The sequence below is a fragment of the Lepisosteus oculatus genome, chromosome 18 (genome assembly GCF_040954835.1).
Source record: "Lepisosteus oculatus isolate fLepOcu1 chromosome 18, fLepOcu1.hap2, whole genome shotgun sequence".
Taxonomy (NCBI): Eukaryota; Metazoa; Chordata; class Actinopteri; order Semionotiformes; family Lepisosteidae; genus Lepisosteus; species Lepisosteus oculatus.
Window position 1 is genome coordinate 12,704,678 of NC_090713.1, and position 17,375 is coordinate 12,722,052.

At 39.3% G+C, this 17,375-nt stretch overlaps 1 protein-coding gene across 1 annotated transcript in view; it reads left to right on the forward strand.

Moving 5' to 3' along the window:
* The window catches only part of LOC107076077 (NACHT, LRR and PYD domains-containing protein 12-like), a 703,435-nt gene that overhangs the window by 177,075 nt on the left and 508,985 nt on the right, over positions 1 to 17,375 (forward strand). The window contains exon 11 of the mRNA XM_069180182.1: positions 2,892 to 3,065. Within this exon, the coding sequence (XP_069036283.1) occupies positions 2,892 to 3,065 (174 nt within the window). The remainder of the gene's footprint in view (positions 1 to 2,891; positions 3,066 to 17,375) is intronic.

Sequence of the window (17,375 nt, forward strand, 5' to 3'; positions counted from 1 at the left end):
ATTGGTAAAATGTCTGGAGAGGATGAACATAGTGCAAGGCACCCACATTCATTCTCAAAGAAAAAACACTCAGGATGTGCGGTTGTGTTCCGGCTGCTGTTGTGTTCAGGGTGAGTTATGTTAGTAAGAAGAGAATTGTACCCAGTGCACTTTCTGCTGGGCCAGACCCAAGTCCTCTTCTACAAGAGCAGGATAAACACAGTCTCAGGTGGAGGGTCTGTAGAGTGTTTGAGGGGTTGGTGAAGATCGGGATCTCTCTTAAATTCCTCTAGTAGGCTGGGCAAACATTTAAAGTGAAAATTCTTCCACAAGGAGGGTACCTTTAAAGCGGAGATGGCTCCAAATATTTTTGGTGCTCCCTCTATTTAAAGCCCTGGCCAAATACGAAGCCAGTACATAGAGTTAAAATTCAAACTGAACTAAGAACTACACATCCCATTTAAAATGGTGGCGCTTGTGATCTTTGAGTTTAGTCAATGAAACAGAGAGAAAAATCAGTCACATGACTTTGGGCCTGAGTTTGGGCAGCTTAACCTATCAGCAAAAAAGTGAAATTTACACAAAATGGTACCTCAAACTGTCAGTTACATGACTCTGTATGTCACTTAAGCCATTCCTAGTTGGATTTGTAGTTATGAAGGCAGGAAGAGGACCCACCTTCCCTCTGGCTGCCTGACTTGTTGCCATCTTTTACCATTCTGTGTCTGAATCGCAGTGGGCGAGAGAGAGTAAGGAGAAACACAGACAGAAAAAAAAGTGAATCCCAGTTACAATACAAATACATATTTGTGGTAAAGGGGAGTAAAACATCAGTATTTACTGTTAGCAATTAGATAAGATTTATAGTTTAAATTTGAGCCTAAATATAAAGTTAAAATCTCAACATACAGAGTAATGTTGGAAATGCACAATTTTTCTGGAGCAGAAATACAGATGCAGCCATTCAAAACAAGCAGGCGATACCGCATTATTTTGCGGTGCGCTTGACGCGGTATACCGCAAGTTATGGTATTAATACCGTATATTCTCGCATAGATCCACATGATACCGCATGATAACGCAGGTAAAATAATACTATCCGGAATTTCCGCAAGGTGGAGCTAATAAAGGTCAACCTCTCATGTTTGAGCTGTCGCCATCAAAGTCTTTACCGAAGATATTACTAATAGTATTTATAATGAATGACCTTGGACAAGCTGTAAACTCAAAGTATTGCCCTGGTCCACATTCTTTTTTTCATTGACCGTCTTTGTAAAAGTAACACCACAGCATTTCGTTGATTCAATCACGCATTTGTTTCCAATCATGCAAAGTACAGTTGTCACAATCTCCTCCTTGCAGAGTTTAGAGGCGTAGATAGAAGATTACAATAACGATGGCACAGCCACAATTGCAAAGATGTGGAATGGTGTTTTTTATGAGGAACTATGTTCCCAAAGTCCACACCCCAAAAAACTAAGTGAAAATCACAAACTAACCAAAAAAAACAAAAACAACACAAAGCTATAATACGAAATAGATACATTAATTACTGTACAAAAAAAACACTAGATTGTTGCAGGCAGCTCCAATTCTACCCCACAATCCACCTTCTCCTAACTCCCCCTTCCTAACTTCAAGAGCTCCTTTTCTAGGTTAAACTCCTCCCCCTAGAATATTCCACTATAAAGCACAAAAAATAATTTGACAAAATAATAATCAGAATTCTGATGTACACATTTCTACATTAAATATACAAATAAACAATGAACATATTATTACCAAAAATACAATATCATACTCCATTTCGTACATAACTGTTATTTTAGAAAATACTACCCCCTTTTAATGGTACCTTCATACAAATCAATCCACGCATGTGCAATCCTGAAACAGGCACTACTAAGCCAGTCCCTGTTGCCATGCCAAAATTGGGGTCCTACGGGTTTGCGGGAGAAACCATTATACCGGTGAGAAATCCAAACAGCTTATTTATTAGAGATGCGTGAGTTGATTACCAATTCAGTTAATTTCACTTCTAAAACAAGTGTTTGGTTTGAGTTAATGATTAATTTTCATAATACAGGAACAAGCTTACTTTACTCTGCGTGTGCACCCACAGAGCAAGCAAAGCTATCCCCTAATTCCAGACTAGTTTGTTTTTGTAGGAAACCAGTGTTATCGCCTTTGTTTTGATAGTGGAATGTTTGCATATGTGTGTGTGTATGTGTTCATGTGGCTACCTCTCGAGTGCCAGGCGATCTGGAAACGGAGTTTCCAGTCACAACAGTAATTTTTGAGAATCTCTGATTCACCATGCCTTTCACATGCTCATAAAAGATGTTTTACTGCTTAACATTATGATTTTTATTATTTTATTTTATGTTTTGTTATGCTTAAAACCCTGGTTGATGCTTTTTTCTTCAAATGGGAATGTTGTTTTTCTCAACATATCTACAAACAACAGTAACAAAATCTCCAGTTCACTTACTGAAGTGTTGGTAATTTACATTGGGATTAATAAACCTTTTGAAGAAAACAACATATAACCCCATAACTAACTAAACATAAATATAAGAAGATGACATATAATAAATGTGAAGCAATTTTTATTTTGGTTAAAAGTCAAAGTCTTTCTTTCTGTTCCCCTTTTCATTGTAGCTCCACGTGTCTCACTGTTTCCCAACTGTCTCTCTTCCTGACAGTTTTCTTCTCATCTTTCTTCTTCCTTCTGGACCCCAAACTTGAAACAGCTGTTGTCTTCATCATCTTCATCCATGGACACTCTGAGATGGATAATGCCATAATGTTTTATATTACTGCTGAGCTGGGTGTTGTAGTGAAGACTTGGAAAGAAGGATGTGGATGAGCTGTGCAGATGTTCAGCTGTGCTCCTGTCTTTTTGTCTGCAGGATGTGTAACTGTGAACTAACAGAGAGATGTTGTGAAGATCTGGCCTCTGTTCTTCAGTCTCAACACTCCAGTCTGACAGAGCTGGATCTGGGTCTCAATAACCTGGGGGATTCAGGAGTGAAACTGCTGTCTGCAGCTCTGAGGGATCCCAACTGTAAATTAACAACACTGAAGTAAGTGAACACTGGCGATTTCTTTGTTTTTTATTGTTTTATTTAGGTATGCTGAGACACAGAATATTGCCATTTTCACATGCATTAGAAAAGAAACACCGAGGAAGAACAGAACAAAAAAGAAGGGGGGCACCTAGAAATACAAAAAACTGCTACGCAATCTTATACAAGTTCTTGTTTGTGGCTTCTTTGTTAATATCTCATTACTGAGAGACACGACATGCAACCTTTCCCATTTTACCCATCCTTTTTTACACATGTATATGTTGTGGTTCATTTATAATTCTGTGGATAATATTCTTCATGAGATTTCATTCATAGAGTCCTTCTTCATTTGAACACAAGGTCTGTCCAGCTTTAACCAGTTTCTAGTGATTTATTTCATGGCTGCAGTTCTGACAGTTCTAAACAAGTATCTCTCTGCCTCTGAAGGCCGTTCATCTGGTGTTTGTCCCAGAAGAAAAATGACTCCTAATGAGGATTTTGTTTTATATTTCTTCAAGAATCTTTCCCCAATTTATTTTCATACCAAAAAATGTTTACAATATGCCAGGTTTTCCTTGCAATTCTTCCAACTGTTTGTGCTCCCAAATTTATAATATTTGGCTTGTACTGTAGTTGGTGTTTCTTCCAATATTGAATATGAACTTTTTACTCATATTCTTCCATGAATGTGAATTGGTGGATTTATGCAGATTTGAATGGGTTTTAGAGTCTTCAATTGCTGTGGAAAGGCCAACCTCCTTTTCTCACCTGCGTCTTACTCTTGTATTCCTCCTGTATTTTCTGATATTTTATATACATCTGAAAGGATGTAGCTGTGGAAATAAGTTAGGTATGCAAAATTTACCAATTTGTTAACCTCTCATCTTAGAGTCTCATTTACTTCTTCTCAGCTTTGATTTGTGTCCCCCCAGTGTTTTCTCCTCTCTCTGTGTGCTTTGACCTTGCCTGTTCGTCTTGGACTGATTCCTGTGCTTTGAACCCTGCATGTGTATGTGCTTTGACTCTCCTTCAGACTCTCCCTGGTGCTTTCATCAGTTCCTCTCAGCTCAACCCCTGCCCTTTTGATCTTTCGCCTGCCTGCCCTGCTTGCTTCCAGCAGAACAAAGCAAAGCATTATGAAAGTAAATTCTGCAATTTAAATACAGTAATCACATAGAAAATAATTTGTATTGTGAAATAAATAAAGAAATAGTAATTTTGAGGGGTGTAGCAGAGGTAGTTCGGACACGGTGACATCATCGCCCTCCTGTGCGTAGCAGGGACCTCAGCCGCCTGGGTTGAGGGAGGTCTCTTTTAGCTCATCCGGATGGTTCCCTGTTGCGTTATGCCGGAGACCCGAGTTTGCGCCCCAGGTGTTGCAGGACAAACCGGCGGGGTGGAGTGGCAGGGGGCACGAGCCTGTGTGGAACCGCGATGGTCACGGTAGCATGGGACCCTGACTTTAAACCACACAAAATAGACATTATAGTAATGGTCATTGAGAGGCATAAGGAAGGTCTGGAACAAAACAAAAATCCTGGAAGTACCTTCATTCTTGCTGTCTTCATCCTTCTCAAGAATGAGACAGGCAGCAGTTTCCATCTATTGAAGTTTTGCTTAACCTGATTTTCTAGCACCTCTTAGATACATTTGAATGTGTTTTATAGGTTTCTGGGTATTAAAATAGCTTAACATTTTATCTTATCCCAATCCTATTGTAAATTAAAAAAAATGTTTACCTCCAGGGATATAGATTCCCTAGTAACAGTGCTTCACAATTTCCTTTGTTTCCTATTTTGAAAAGTTGCTGTAGTCTGTGATTACATCTGTGAGAACAGGAAAAGATGTTGAATTTCTGCTGTATATACTAACATCATCTTTATTAAGAGCCTGATTGTACCCTTCTGTTGTCTTATACTCTGAGAGAATAAATCACTGGTGACAAGCATCTCCTCGTCTTCTTCCCCTGTATGAATTAAAGCTCTTTAACAGAATACCATCAGCCTGTTCTTGTGCATTTGGTTGTTTTTACATTGTATGTAGCTAAGCTATAAAACCATTGTGAAAACCAAATTCCCTACAAGTTTCAAATACAAAAGGCTGTAATACCCTGTCAAATGGAAACATGTTTTTTTCATTCCAGTTTTTGTGTTTAAAGATACAATTTAGTTTAGCCCAGCAAGACCTCCAGCCAAATAGTCAATTTCCACCTGGAATGATGTCCCCTCAAACAGTTTATAATAACTCTGCAATAACAAAATGTAATTATACACTAGAAGTATACAGTATACAGTAGAAGTCTTAGATTTCTTATACTGTATGACTTACTGTGTCCTCTCACCAGAAAGAAATATGCAGGATGAAAAAATCCCTGGTTTTTAAAAGATCAACTTTTCAAGTTGTAGCCTTGTCAGCCAGCTGAAAAAGTTTGTACATGTTACCATATGTGTACTAGCTTGGATAAAACATCGAGACAAATTGAAAATATAAAATAAATCAACATAAGTTCTGTGAATACAGGACCCGGATTGATAATGTTCACATACCCAAAATTATTATTTAAAAGTATTAAAAGCTATTCTAGTTATTGCTATATTACTATATAACCCCCCCCCCCCAAGTGTGTTGGGTATATTGTGTTATGTATTGCCTTGTAATTTGCACTATCTGCACTTTGCACTATGTGTATCCTGTTTACAATGTCTACTGTATGTCACCCCACAATCTGTATGTATTCGAATGCCCCAATATAGTGACAGGGAGACTATACTGTAAACAGGCTCTATCCTTTGAATGAGATGTAAAACCAAGGTCTGTCTGTGGTCATTAAAATACCAGGGTTTTCTCGAAAAGAGTAGGGTTATTACCCTGGCATCTTGGCCAAATTTCCCGTTGGACTTTACCTATCATAGCCTCCTAATACTCCCCATCTATGAATTGGCTTCATCACCCTGTTCTCCTCCTCACTGAGAGCTGGTGTGTTGTGAGCATACTGGTGCATCATCCAGATGGAGGTTGTATATTGGTGGTGGTGAAGGGGATCCCCATTATCTGTAAAGAGCTTTGAGTGGAGTGTCCAGAAAAGTGATATAAGTGTAAGCAATTCTTATTAATTATTGTCTAATTTTATGTTTTCATCAGCTTTTGATTTTTAGGTTGCATTTTGGTGTGTGAGATCATTGTTATTATCAGTTTATGATAATGGCATCTGTAGTAAAAATGCTGTACTATGGTGAAAGAAAACTTTTTGTCTGTTCATAATGGTCTCATGGTTTGTTTAAGAAGATATTGGAGGTGACTTGTAAGTTTTAGAAAATAACCTGATTAATTATGATTAAAATTAGTTTATGTTTTAGTGTGCAGCAGATGCTGGAGCCTCAGTTGTGTCACATCCTGCTAGAAAGCTTTCCACATGATGTAGAATAACATGACAAGTCTTCAACATTAGGGTTTACTGTTCTCCATAAGTCTAAGAGTCTATTAGATTGAATCCTCTTCAAATAATTACAGGTATTCCTGTAACATCACCTGCCAATAACTTTGCACATTAAGATGTGTCCTTCTTCATATACACTTACACCACGTACATATACTGTCCATAGTGTAGTGTACGTGTATACTGTATGTACACTTTCATCAGTGTTATGTCAGCATGTCCAATCTTTCCAAGGACATAATATATAGTCACAAGTAAAAGGTTTATTCCATGCTGAAAAAAAGAAGAAAGAGAACACAACGTTTCGTTCGTGGAGCCTTCTTCAGGTGTGAGAGAGACAAGGCAGTAGGCAAAGGTAATGTAGCGGGAGAACAAAGGCTGGGAGGGAGGAGGAGTGGGAGGCGGGAGCAGGGGACAGAAAGAGAGGCCAATCAAGAGGTGTGAAGTCAGAATAGGTTTAGAGAGGTGTGAAATGAAACTTCCAATGAATGGAGAAAATTTAAAAGAACAGTAGTCTGTCGTTAAGAGAAGGGAGAAGGTGTGATCCTAGCTGCAGAATCATTTTGGTTTCAGTAGTCTTTCTGATGTATGAGTTCGGAAAACCATCTTTGAGTACACAGACGGAGAGATTAGAGTGGTCGTGGCCGTCAGAGGTGAAATGAGAAACAATGGGCTTGGAGAGATCTTTAATCTTCACAGCAAGCAGGCCATACAGTATTGAAAAAAAGAACAATCTGCCAACCAACTAAAACACACTCATATTCATTTTAAAGTTTTGGCTTCTTGTTCGCTTACATCAACTAGTGAGCAGGAAGGGCCAGTTTTATATCACAATACTCGCAAACTCTTGCTCTCGCCAGGGGTGAGACCAGCAGATTCTCGTCTTCCTTCACCAACATGGTAACCATGCAGTACTTTCACTTAGTTCATGATTTTGAACTGACTGAAATTTGCAGAATTTTGCAAAACTACTTTGATACCAAGAGTTAAAACCCTGTCTGAGAGCTTGGGACATCTGAGTGAGGTGTGGGCAGGTGGGGTCATGATTTTGATTAGGAGCAAGTGGGAATTAAATAGAAAGAAAAGTTCTACTCAGTGCTTTATATTCAGACACATCTTTCTACAGTCTTCTCCATCCCACTGTGTCTCACCTTCCCCGTAATAAAACTGTGATGAGAAATATAAGATGCCTGATCTTGTGAGAAAAGCTTCCCCTCTCATTTCCTTGTCTCGCAGGTTAAAACCTGCTCCTCACTCTCTTGTTCCTCTTTAACTTTGTCCCTTTCTTTCTCTTGTCTGTTCTCCATCTGTCTCAATCACTGTCTTCACAGCAGTAATGCCAGCTAGACCCTTTTCTGTAGTGCTGCTCAGTCAGTATAGAAGTGGTAATTCACCAATAAGACCAGAGGGGAATAAGGAGCACTCTGCTTCAACAGTGTGGACAGTGTTGCACACACCTTTCCCCAAAACTTTAAAACTCTAAAATATCAGTGCTTTCCCATACTACAGGAGAGAGTGTGCCTGTGACTCCTTGGGAACACAGTGTGCACTTTGGGGAATCAGTAATATGCATTGAAACTGACTCCGAGACAATAGATATGTCCTAGGAATTAAGTTAAAAAGGATCAACTGGTGATTGGGATTTCTCAAAGCAAAATTTAGATCATTCTAAATAGTGTCCAATGAGAAGTGTATCCATGAGTGACACATCAATTTCCAGCTGTTATAGATCCTTAAGGATTTATATAATGATCTAAGTACAAAGAGTAACATTAGGACACTATTCACTAAGCTGTGTCCCCTGCATCTATTATCTTACATAAGGGGTGACCCAGAGCTCCATGTCCCAGGTAACCCCATAAAAACACACAGCAGAGGGAAGTAACAAAGAATGAAAGATTTTTTATATTATCCCTAACAATGGCAGATGCAAATGTTATTTCCCTTATTCAACAATTGAAGAAAAAGAAACGGGCATCCATCCGATAAAATACAAGTTTTGATGAAAAACTGGACAGTGTGAGCCCCTGGTAGTCTGATTTTAATGTCTTTCCACTAGGCACCACACTGTAATTGGGTACAAAACAATGGGGTTTGATTGTCATTCTTTAAAAGTCAAGTTGTAGCTCATGAAAATACCCAGATTTTTTTCCAGTGCTTTTCCAGTGCTACTCCAGTGTCTTCTTCTAAAACTGGGGGAACAAAGACAGCACATTCTGCATGAAGGTTTTATAAAGCCAGGTCCAAGGGTCTCAAAACCTTTTCAAAATCTAAAATTATACAGATACTTATGGGCAGTTATAGACACACAGTCATAGTTTTATAAGCAAATAGTAAAAGAGATGTTATCTTCTGGCAGCTCAGTTATAAATTTCTTAAAGATCAGAGTTTGCAATCCACTTTTTTCTTTGTAGTCCACAATTTCTGACAATATGTGGCCTTTTTGAGAGGTTTGAGGTGCCTGAAATGTATGAACAATAAGTAGGCCTAGCACACACCCTCATTTCATACACCACAGCTGTCACACACCTCTCTCACTTTTTCTGTAAACTTCGTAGCCTTGATATGTATTTCCATCAGTACAACTAGTGATATTACTGACCTGACAAGGTCTTAGCCTTTCTTAGCCTTTCAAAATAAAAATAAAATTAATATAAAATTCTGAAAATGTCCATTATTATTATCAGTGAGCTATTGGCAGTGACACTGACAAGGCAGACCTGTGTTGTGTATACACAGAGTGGCATCAGAGTGAGGAGCCAGGGAGGTTGTGTATTTGTTTTTTATAACGGAAAGTGTGTTGAGTCTCAGAACGAGTGGGATGTGATGAAGAGAGACTCGGGGTTGTTAATGTGAGAGGTCTGAGTGTGGGAGTGAGTCTCTGGAGACAGTGTGTGTGTGTGTGTGTGTGTGTGTGTGTGTGTGTGTGTGTGTGTGTGACTTAGCCTGGTGGCTTCAAGTGAGGATGTCAGAGGCTGGAGGTGGACCTGGAAGTTGGAGCGCTGACTGGCCGTAAGGGGACCAGTGAGTGTCATGTGGGAGCAGGAGGCTCCAGATCAGGGAAAGAGCAGGAGGCTGGTTGTGGTGACTCGGAGCAGAGGGTGCCATCTCCCTGAAAGGGACCAGCCGGAGGGCGTGTGAGAGGTGAGGCTCAGTGAGTCCAGGAATCTGTGACAGAAGGGCTTGGCTCGGTGAGGGACCTACATTATGATCTCGGAGGACATCAGACAGAAAGGCCAGTGGAGTCAGTGAGCTGGAGACTCAGGGCCTGAGAGTCTGTGAGCCAGGGACCCAGAGGTCTCTGAGGATGTGTGCCCCATGCTCTGGTGCCATGATGAGGGGCCAAGTACATCACCACTCTTGAAGGAGAGGGCTTGCAAAAAATGTGAACACATTCCCCAGCAGGCTGTGAGGGGTGTGTCTGGAGTGGTGGACACGCCTGTTTGTTGGGGTCACTACCACTGTGACATCACAGTATCATGGAGAAACGTGGTTAGTTTTCTAAATAACCTGGAATCTATATCAATGGTTGTTATGGTCCTTAGCTGGAGAGTTATTATTTTTTCCCTAATTGTTTTCTCCTTTTTCTCTGGGTGCTGTCAATTAAGATATTGAATTAAGCAAATGAGGCAGAAGCATTTAAAAGGGGACAATGAGACTGCAAAAGGGGGAATACTGAGAGATCAGAGATGGTGAATGAGGTTAGTTGAGTGGTATGTTTTAGGGATGGGGAAAAACATGTTGTGTGCTTTTCTTCTTTGCTTTTGGTTTGGTTAGTTAGTGTAGATATGAGTAGGAGGTGGAAGACTTTTTTGGTACAGCCTCATTGTTAGGCACGATCACCTTTCCGGTTCTAGCCTATCTAGTTGTTTTTTAAGTTAGTTAATTTGTCGGGGGAGGGTCTTTTCTTTGTCTTTCCCCTCCCAATTGGAATAAAAATGTGCACCTCTGCCTCCGTAATAAAGTTGATTTGTTTTCTCAAACATAATTGACTCTCTCTCACACATTATAATAGTAATTTTAACAGAACTAATGTACAGTACTCTATTGGCAATGGAGTCCAACAGTATTAATAATAATAGTATTCAAGTGAAATGTACAGATGGATCCCAAGTCTAAAGATTTCTCCTGTGGCAGACAAAGTCTGAGGCAGAATTCTGATTCATACAGACTTGCTCTCTCTTGACCTGCTGTTTTGTACTGAAGTTCAGTTTCATGACTCTTACAAAGTGGATGCAGTCACACGGTCGATTCCTCTGCCAAATTATGATTGAGATTGTTTATTGCTTCACATTTTGATTATGTGTTATAGTTATAACCTTGCTTGTTTTTGTTTAATTTTTTTATTTTCTTCAAAAGAGAATGTTGTTTTCCTCAACACATCTACCAATAACAATCAAAATCCCCAGTTCTTTTTCTCCAGTGTTGTTAATTTACATTTTCTATTAATTCAACCATGTGAAGAATAACAACCAAAGCTATAACTTTAACAAGACACCATAAAATGTGAAGCAATTTCTATTATGGTTAAAAGTCAAAGTCTCTCTCATTCTATTTCCCTATTCCAACCATTGTAGCTCCGTGTGTCTCCCTGTTTCCCAATGTCTCCCTTCCTGACAGTTTTTTCTAATCTTTCTTCTTCCTTCTGGAACCCAAAATTTGAAGCATGGACACTCTGAGATGGATAATGACATGATGTTGTATATTACTGCTGAGCTGGAAACTTGGAAAGAAGGATGTGAATGAGTTGTACAGATGTTCAGCTGTGCTCCTGTCTTTTTGTCTGCAGGATGTGGAGATGTGAACTAACAGAGAGATGTTGTGAAGATCTGGCCTCTGTTCTTCAGTCTCAACACTCCAGTCTGACAGAGCTGGATCTTGGTCTCAATGACCTGGGGGATTCAGGAGTGAAACTGCTGTCTGCAGCTCTGAGGGATCCCAACTGTAAATTAACAACACTGAAGTAAGTGAACACTGGCGATTTCTTTGTTTTTTATTGTTTTATTTAGGTATGCTGAGACACAGAATATTGCCATTTTCACATGCATTAGAAAAGAAACACCGAGGAAGAACAGAACAAAAAAGAAGGGGGGCACCTAGAAATACAAAAAACTGCTACGCAATCTTATACAAGTTCTTGTTTGTGGCTTCTTTGTTAATATCTCATTACTGAGAGACACGACATGCAACCTTTCCCATTTTACCCATCCTTTTTTACACATGTATATGTTGTGGTTCATTTATAATTCTGTGGATAATATTCTTCATGAGATTTCATTCATAGAGTCCTTCTTCATTTGAACACAAGGTCTGTCCAGCTTTAACCAGTTTCTAGTGATTTATTTCATGGCTGCAGTTCTGACAGTTCTAAACAAGTATCTCTCTGCCTCTGAAGGCCGTTCATCTGGTGTTTGTCCCAGAAGAAAAATGACTCCTAATGAGGATTTTGTTTTATATTTCTTCAAGAATCTTTCCCCAATTTATTTTCATACCAAAAAATGTTTACAATATGCCAGGTTTTCCTTGCAATTCTTCCAACTGTTTGTGCTCCCAAATTTATAATATTTGGCTTGTACTGTAGTTGGTGTTTCTTCCAATATTGAATATGAACTTTTTACTCATATTCTTCCATGAATGTGAATTGGTGGATTTATGCAGATTTGAATGGGTTTTAGAGTCTTCAATTGCTGTGGAAAGGCCAACCTCCTTTTCTCACCTGCGTCTTACTCTTGTATTCCTCCTGTATTTTCTGATATTTTATATACATCTGAAAGGATGTAGCTGTGGAAATAAGTTAGGTATGCAAAATTTACCAATTTGTTAACCTCTCATCTTAGAGTCTCATTTACTTCTTCTCAGCTTTGATTTGTGTCCCCCCAGTGTTTTCTCCTCTCTCTGTGTGCTTTGACCTTGCCTGTTCGTCTTGGACTGATTCCTGTGCTTTGAACCCTGCATGTGTATGTGCTTTGACTCTCCTTCAGACTCTCCCTGGTGCTTTCATCAGTTCCTCTCAGCTCAACCCCTGCCCTTTTGATCTTTCGCCTGCCTGCCCTGCTTGCTTCCAGCAGAACAAAGCAAAGCATTATGAAAGTAAATTCTGCAATTTAAATACAGTAATCACATAGAAAATAATTTGTATTGTGAAATAAATAAAGAAATAGTAATTTTGAGGGGTGTAGCAGAGGTAGTTCGGACACGGTGACATCATCGCCCTCCCTGTGCGTAGCAGGGACCTCAGCCGCCTGGGTTGAGGGAGGTCTCTTTTAGCTCATCCGGATGGTTCCCTGTTGCGTTATGCCGGAGACCCGGGTTTGCGCCCCAGGTGTTGCAGGACAAACCGGCGGGGTGGAGTGGCAGGGGGCAGGAGCCTGTGTGGAACCGCGATGGTCACGGTAGCATGGGACCCTGACTTTAAACCACACAAAATAGACATTATAGTAATGGTCATTGAGAGGCATAAGGAAGGTCTGGAACAAAACAGAAATCCTGGAAGTACCTTCATTCTTGCTGTCTTCATCCTTCTCAAGAATGAGACAGGCAGCAGTTTCCATCTATTGAAGTTTTGCTTAACCTGATTTTCTAGCACCTCTTAGATACATTTGAATGTGTTTTATAGGTTTCTGGGTATTAAAATAGCTTAACATTTTATCTTATCCCAATCCTATTGTAAATTAAAAAAAATGTTTACCTCCAGGGATATAGATTCCCTAGTAACAGTGCTTCACAATTTCCTTTGTTTCCTATTTTGAAAAGTTGCTGTAGTCTGTGATTACATTTGTGAGAACAGGAAAAGATGTTGAATTTCTGCTGTATATACTAACATCATCTTTATTAAGAGCCTGATTGTACCCTTCTGTTGTCTTATACTCTGAGAGAATAAATCACTGGTGACAAGCATCTCCTTGTCTTCTTCCCCTGTATGAATTAAAGCTCTTTAACAGAATACCATCAGCCTGTTCTTGTGCATTTGGTTGTTTTTACATTGTATGTAGCTAAGCTATAAAACCATTGTGAAAACCAAATTCCCTACAAGTTTCAAATACAAAAGGCTGTAATACCCTGTCAAATGGAAACATGTTTTTTTCATTCCAGTTTTTGTGTTTAAAGATACAATTTAGTTTAGCCCAGCAAGACCTCCAGCCAAATAGTCAATTTCCACCTGGAATGATGTCCCCTCAAACAGTTTATAATAACTCTGCAATAACAAAATGTAATTATACACTAGAAGTATACAGTATACAGTAGAAGTCTTAGATTTCTTATACTGTATGACTTACTGTGTCCTCTCACCAGGTAGAAATATGCAGGATGAAAAAATCCCTGGTTTTTAAAAGATCAACTTTTCAAGTTGTAGCCTTGTCAGCCAGCTGAAAAAGCTTGTACATGTTACCATATGTGTACTAGCTTGGATAAAACATCGAGACAAATTGAAAATATAAAATAAATCAACATAAGTTCTGTGAATACAGGACCCGGATTGATAATGTTCACATACCCAAAATTATTATTTAAAAGTATTAAAAGCTATTCTAGTTATTGCTATATTACTATATAACCCCCCCCCCCCAAGTGTGTTGGGTATATTGTGTTATGTATTGCCTTGTAATTTGCACTATCTGCACTTTGCACTATGTGTATCCTGTTTACAATGTCTACTGTATGTCACCCCACAATCTGTATGTATTCGAATGCCCCAATATAGTGACAGGGAGACTATACTGTAAACAGGCTCTATCCTTTGAATGAGATGTAAAACCAAGGTCTGTCTGTGGTCATTAAAATACCAGGGTTTTCTCGAAAAGAGTAGGGTTATTACCCTGGCATCTTGGCCAAATTTCCCGTTGGACTTTACCTATCATAGCCTCCTAATACTCCCCATCTATGAATTGGCTTCATCACCCTGTTCTCCTCCTCACTGAGAGCTGGTGTGTTGTGAGCATACTGGTGCATCATCCAGATGGAGGTTGTATATTGGTGGTGGTGAAGGGGATCCCCATTATCTGTAAAGAGCTTTGAGTGGAGTGTCCAGAAAAGTGATATAAGTGTAAGCAATTCTTATTAATTATTGTCTAATTTTATGTTTTCATCAGCTTTTGATTTTTAGGTTGCATTTTGGTGTGTGAGATCATTGTTATTATCAGTTTATGATAATGGCATCTGTAGTAAAAATGCTGTACTATGGTGAAAGAAAACTTTTTGTCTGTTCATAATGGTCTCATGGTTTGTTTTAGAAGATATTGGAGGTGACTTGTAAGTTGTAAAAAATAACCTGATTAATTATTATTAAAATTAGTTTATGTTTTAGTGTGCAGCAGATGCTGGAGCCTCAGTTGTGTCACATCCTGCTAGAAAGCTTTCCACATGATGTAGAATAACATGACAAGTCTTCAACATTAGGGTTTACTGTTCTCCATAAGTCTAAGAGTCTATTAGATTGAATCCTCTTCAAATAATTACAGGTATTCCTGTAACATCACCTGCCAATAACTTTGCACATTAAGATGTGTCCTTCTTCATATACACTTACACCACGTACATATACTGTCCATAGTGTAGTGTACGTGTATAGTGTATGTACACTTTCATCAGTGTTATGTCAGCATGTCCAATCTTTCCAAGGACATAATATATAGTCACAAGTAATAGGTTTATTCCATGCTGAAAAAAAGAAGAAAGAGAACACAACGTTTCGTTCGTGGAGCCTTCTTCAGGTGTGAGAGAGACAAGGCAGTAGGCAAAGGTAATGTAGCGGGAGAACAAAGGCTGGGAGGGAGGAGGAGTGAGAGGCGGGAGCAGGGGACAGAAAGAGAGGCCAATCAAGAGGTGTGAAGTCAGAATAGGTTTAGAGAGGTGTGAAATGAAACTTCCAATGAATGGAGAAAATTTAAAAGAACAGTAGTCTGTCGTTAAGAGAAGGGAGAAGGTGTGATCCTAGCTGCAGAATCATTTTGGTTTCAGTAGTCTTTCTGATGTATGAGTTCGGAAAACCATCTTTGAGTACACAGACGGAGAGATTAGAGTGGTCGTGGCCGTCAGAGGTGAAATGAGAAACAATGGGCTTGGAGAGATCTTTAATCTTCACAGCAAGCAGGCCATACAGTATTGAAAAAAAGAACAATCTGCCAACCAACTAAAACGCACTCATATTCATTTTAAAGTTTTGGCTTCTTGTTCGCTTACATCAACTAGTGAGCAGGAAGGGCCAGTTTTATATCACAATACTCGCAAACTCTTGCTCTCGCCAGGGGTGAGACCAGCAGATTCTCGTCTTCCTTCACCAACATGGTAACCATGCAGTACTTTCACTTAGTTCATGATTTTGAACTGAAATTTGCAGAATTTTGCAAAACTACTTTGATACCAAGAGTTAAAACCCTGTCTGAGAGCTTGGGACCTCTGAGTGAGGTGTGGGCAGGTGGGGTCATGATTTTGATTAGGAGCAAGTGGGAATTAAATAGAAAGAAAAGTTCCACTCAGTGCTTTATATTCAGACACATCTTTCTACAGTCTTCTCCATCCCACTGTGTCTCACCTTCCCCGTAATAAAACTGTGATGAGAAATATAAGATGCCTGATCTTGTGAGAAAAGCTTCCCCTCTCATTTCCTTGTCTCGCAGGTTAAAACCTGCTCCTCACTCTCTTGTTCCTCTTTAACTTTGTCCCTTTCTTTCTCTTGTCTATTCTCCATCTGTCTCAATCACTGTCTTCACAGCAGTAATGCCAGCTAGACCCTTTTCTGTAGTTCTGCTCAGTCAGTATAGAAGTGGTTATTCAGCAGTAAGACCAGAGGGGAGTAAGGAGCACTCTACTTCAACAGTGTGGACAGTGTTGCACACACCTTTCCCCAAAACTTTAAAACTCTAAAATATCAGTGCTTTCCCATACTACAGGAGAGAGTGTGCCTGTGACTCCTTGGGAACACAGTGTGCACTTTGGGGAATCAGTAATATGCATTGAAACTGACTCCGAGACAATAGATGTGTCCTAGGAATTAAGTTAAAAAGGATCAACTGGTGATTGGGATTTCTCAAAGCAAAATTTAGATCATTCTAAATAGTGTCCAATGAGAAGTGTATCCATGAGTGACACATCAATTTCCAGCTGTTATAGATCCTTAAGGATTTATATCAGGATCTAAGTAACAAAGAGTAACATTAGGACACTATTCACTAAGCTGTGTCCCCTGCATCTATTATCTTACATAAGGGGTGACCCAGAGCTCCATGTCCCAGGTAACCCCATAAAAACACACAGCAGAGGGAAGTAACAAAGAATGAAAGATTTTTTATATTATCCCTAACAATGGCAGATGCAAATGTTATTTCCCTTATTCAACAATTGAAGAAAAAGAAACGGGCATCCATCCGATAAAATACAAGTTTTGATGAAAAACTGGACAGTGTGAGCCCCTGGTAGTCTGATTTTAATGTCTTTCCACTAGGCACCACACTGTAATTGGGTACAAAACAATGGGGTTTGATTGTCATTCTTTAAAAGTCAAGTTGTAGCTCATGAAAATACCCAGATTTTTTTCCAGTGCTTTTCCAGTGCTACTCCAGTGTCTTCTTCTAAAACTGGGGGAACAAAGACAGCACATTCTGCATGAAGGTTTTATAAAGCCAGGTCCAAGGGTCTCAAAACCTTTTCAAAATCTAAAATTATACAGATACTTATGGGCAGTTATAGACACACAGTCATAGTTTTATAAGCAAATAGTAAAAGAGATGTTATCTTCTGGCAGCTCAGTTATAAATTTCTTAAAGATCAGAGTTTGCAATCCACTTTTTTCTTTGTAGTCCACAATTTCTGACAATATGTGGCCTTTTTGAGAGGTTTGAGGTGCCTGAAATGTATGAACAATAAGTAGGCCTAGCACACACCCTCATTTC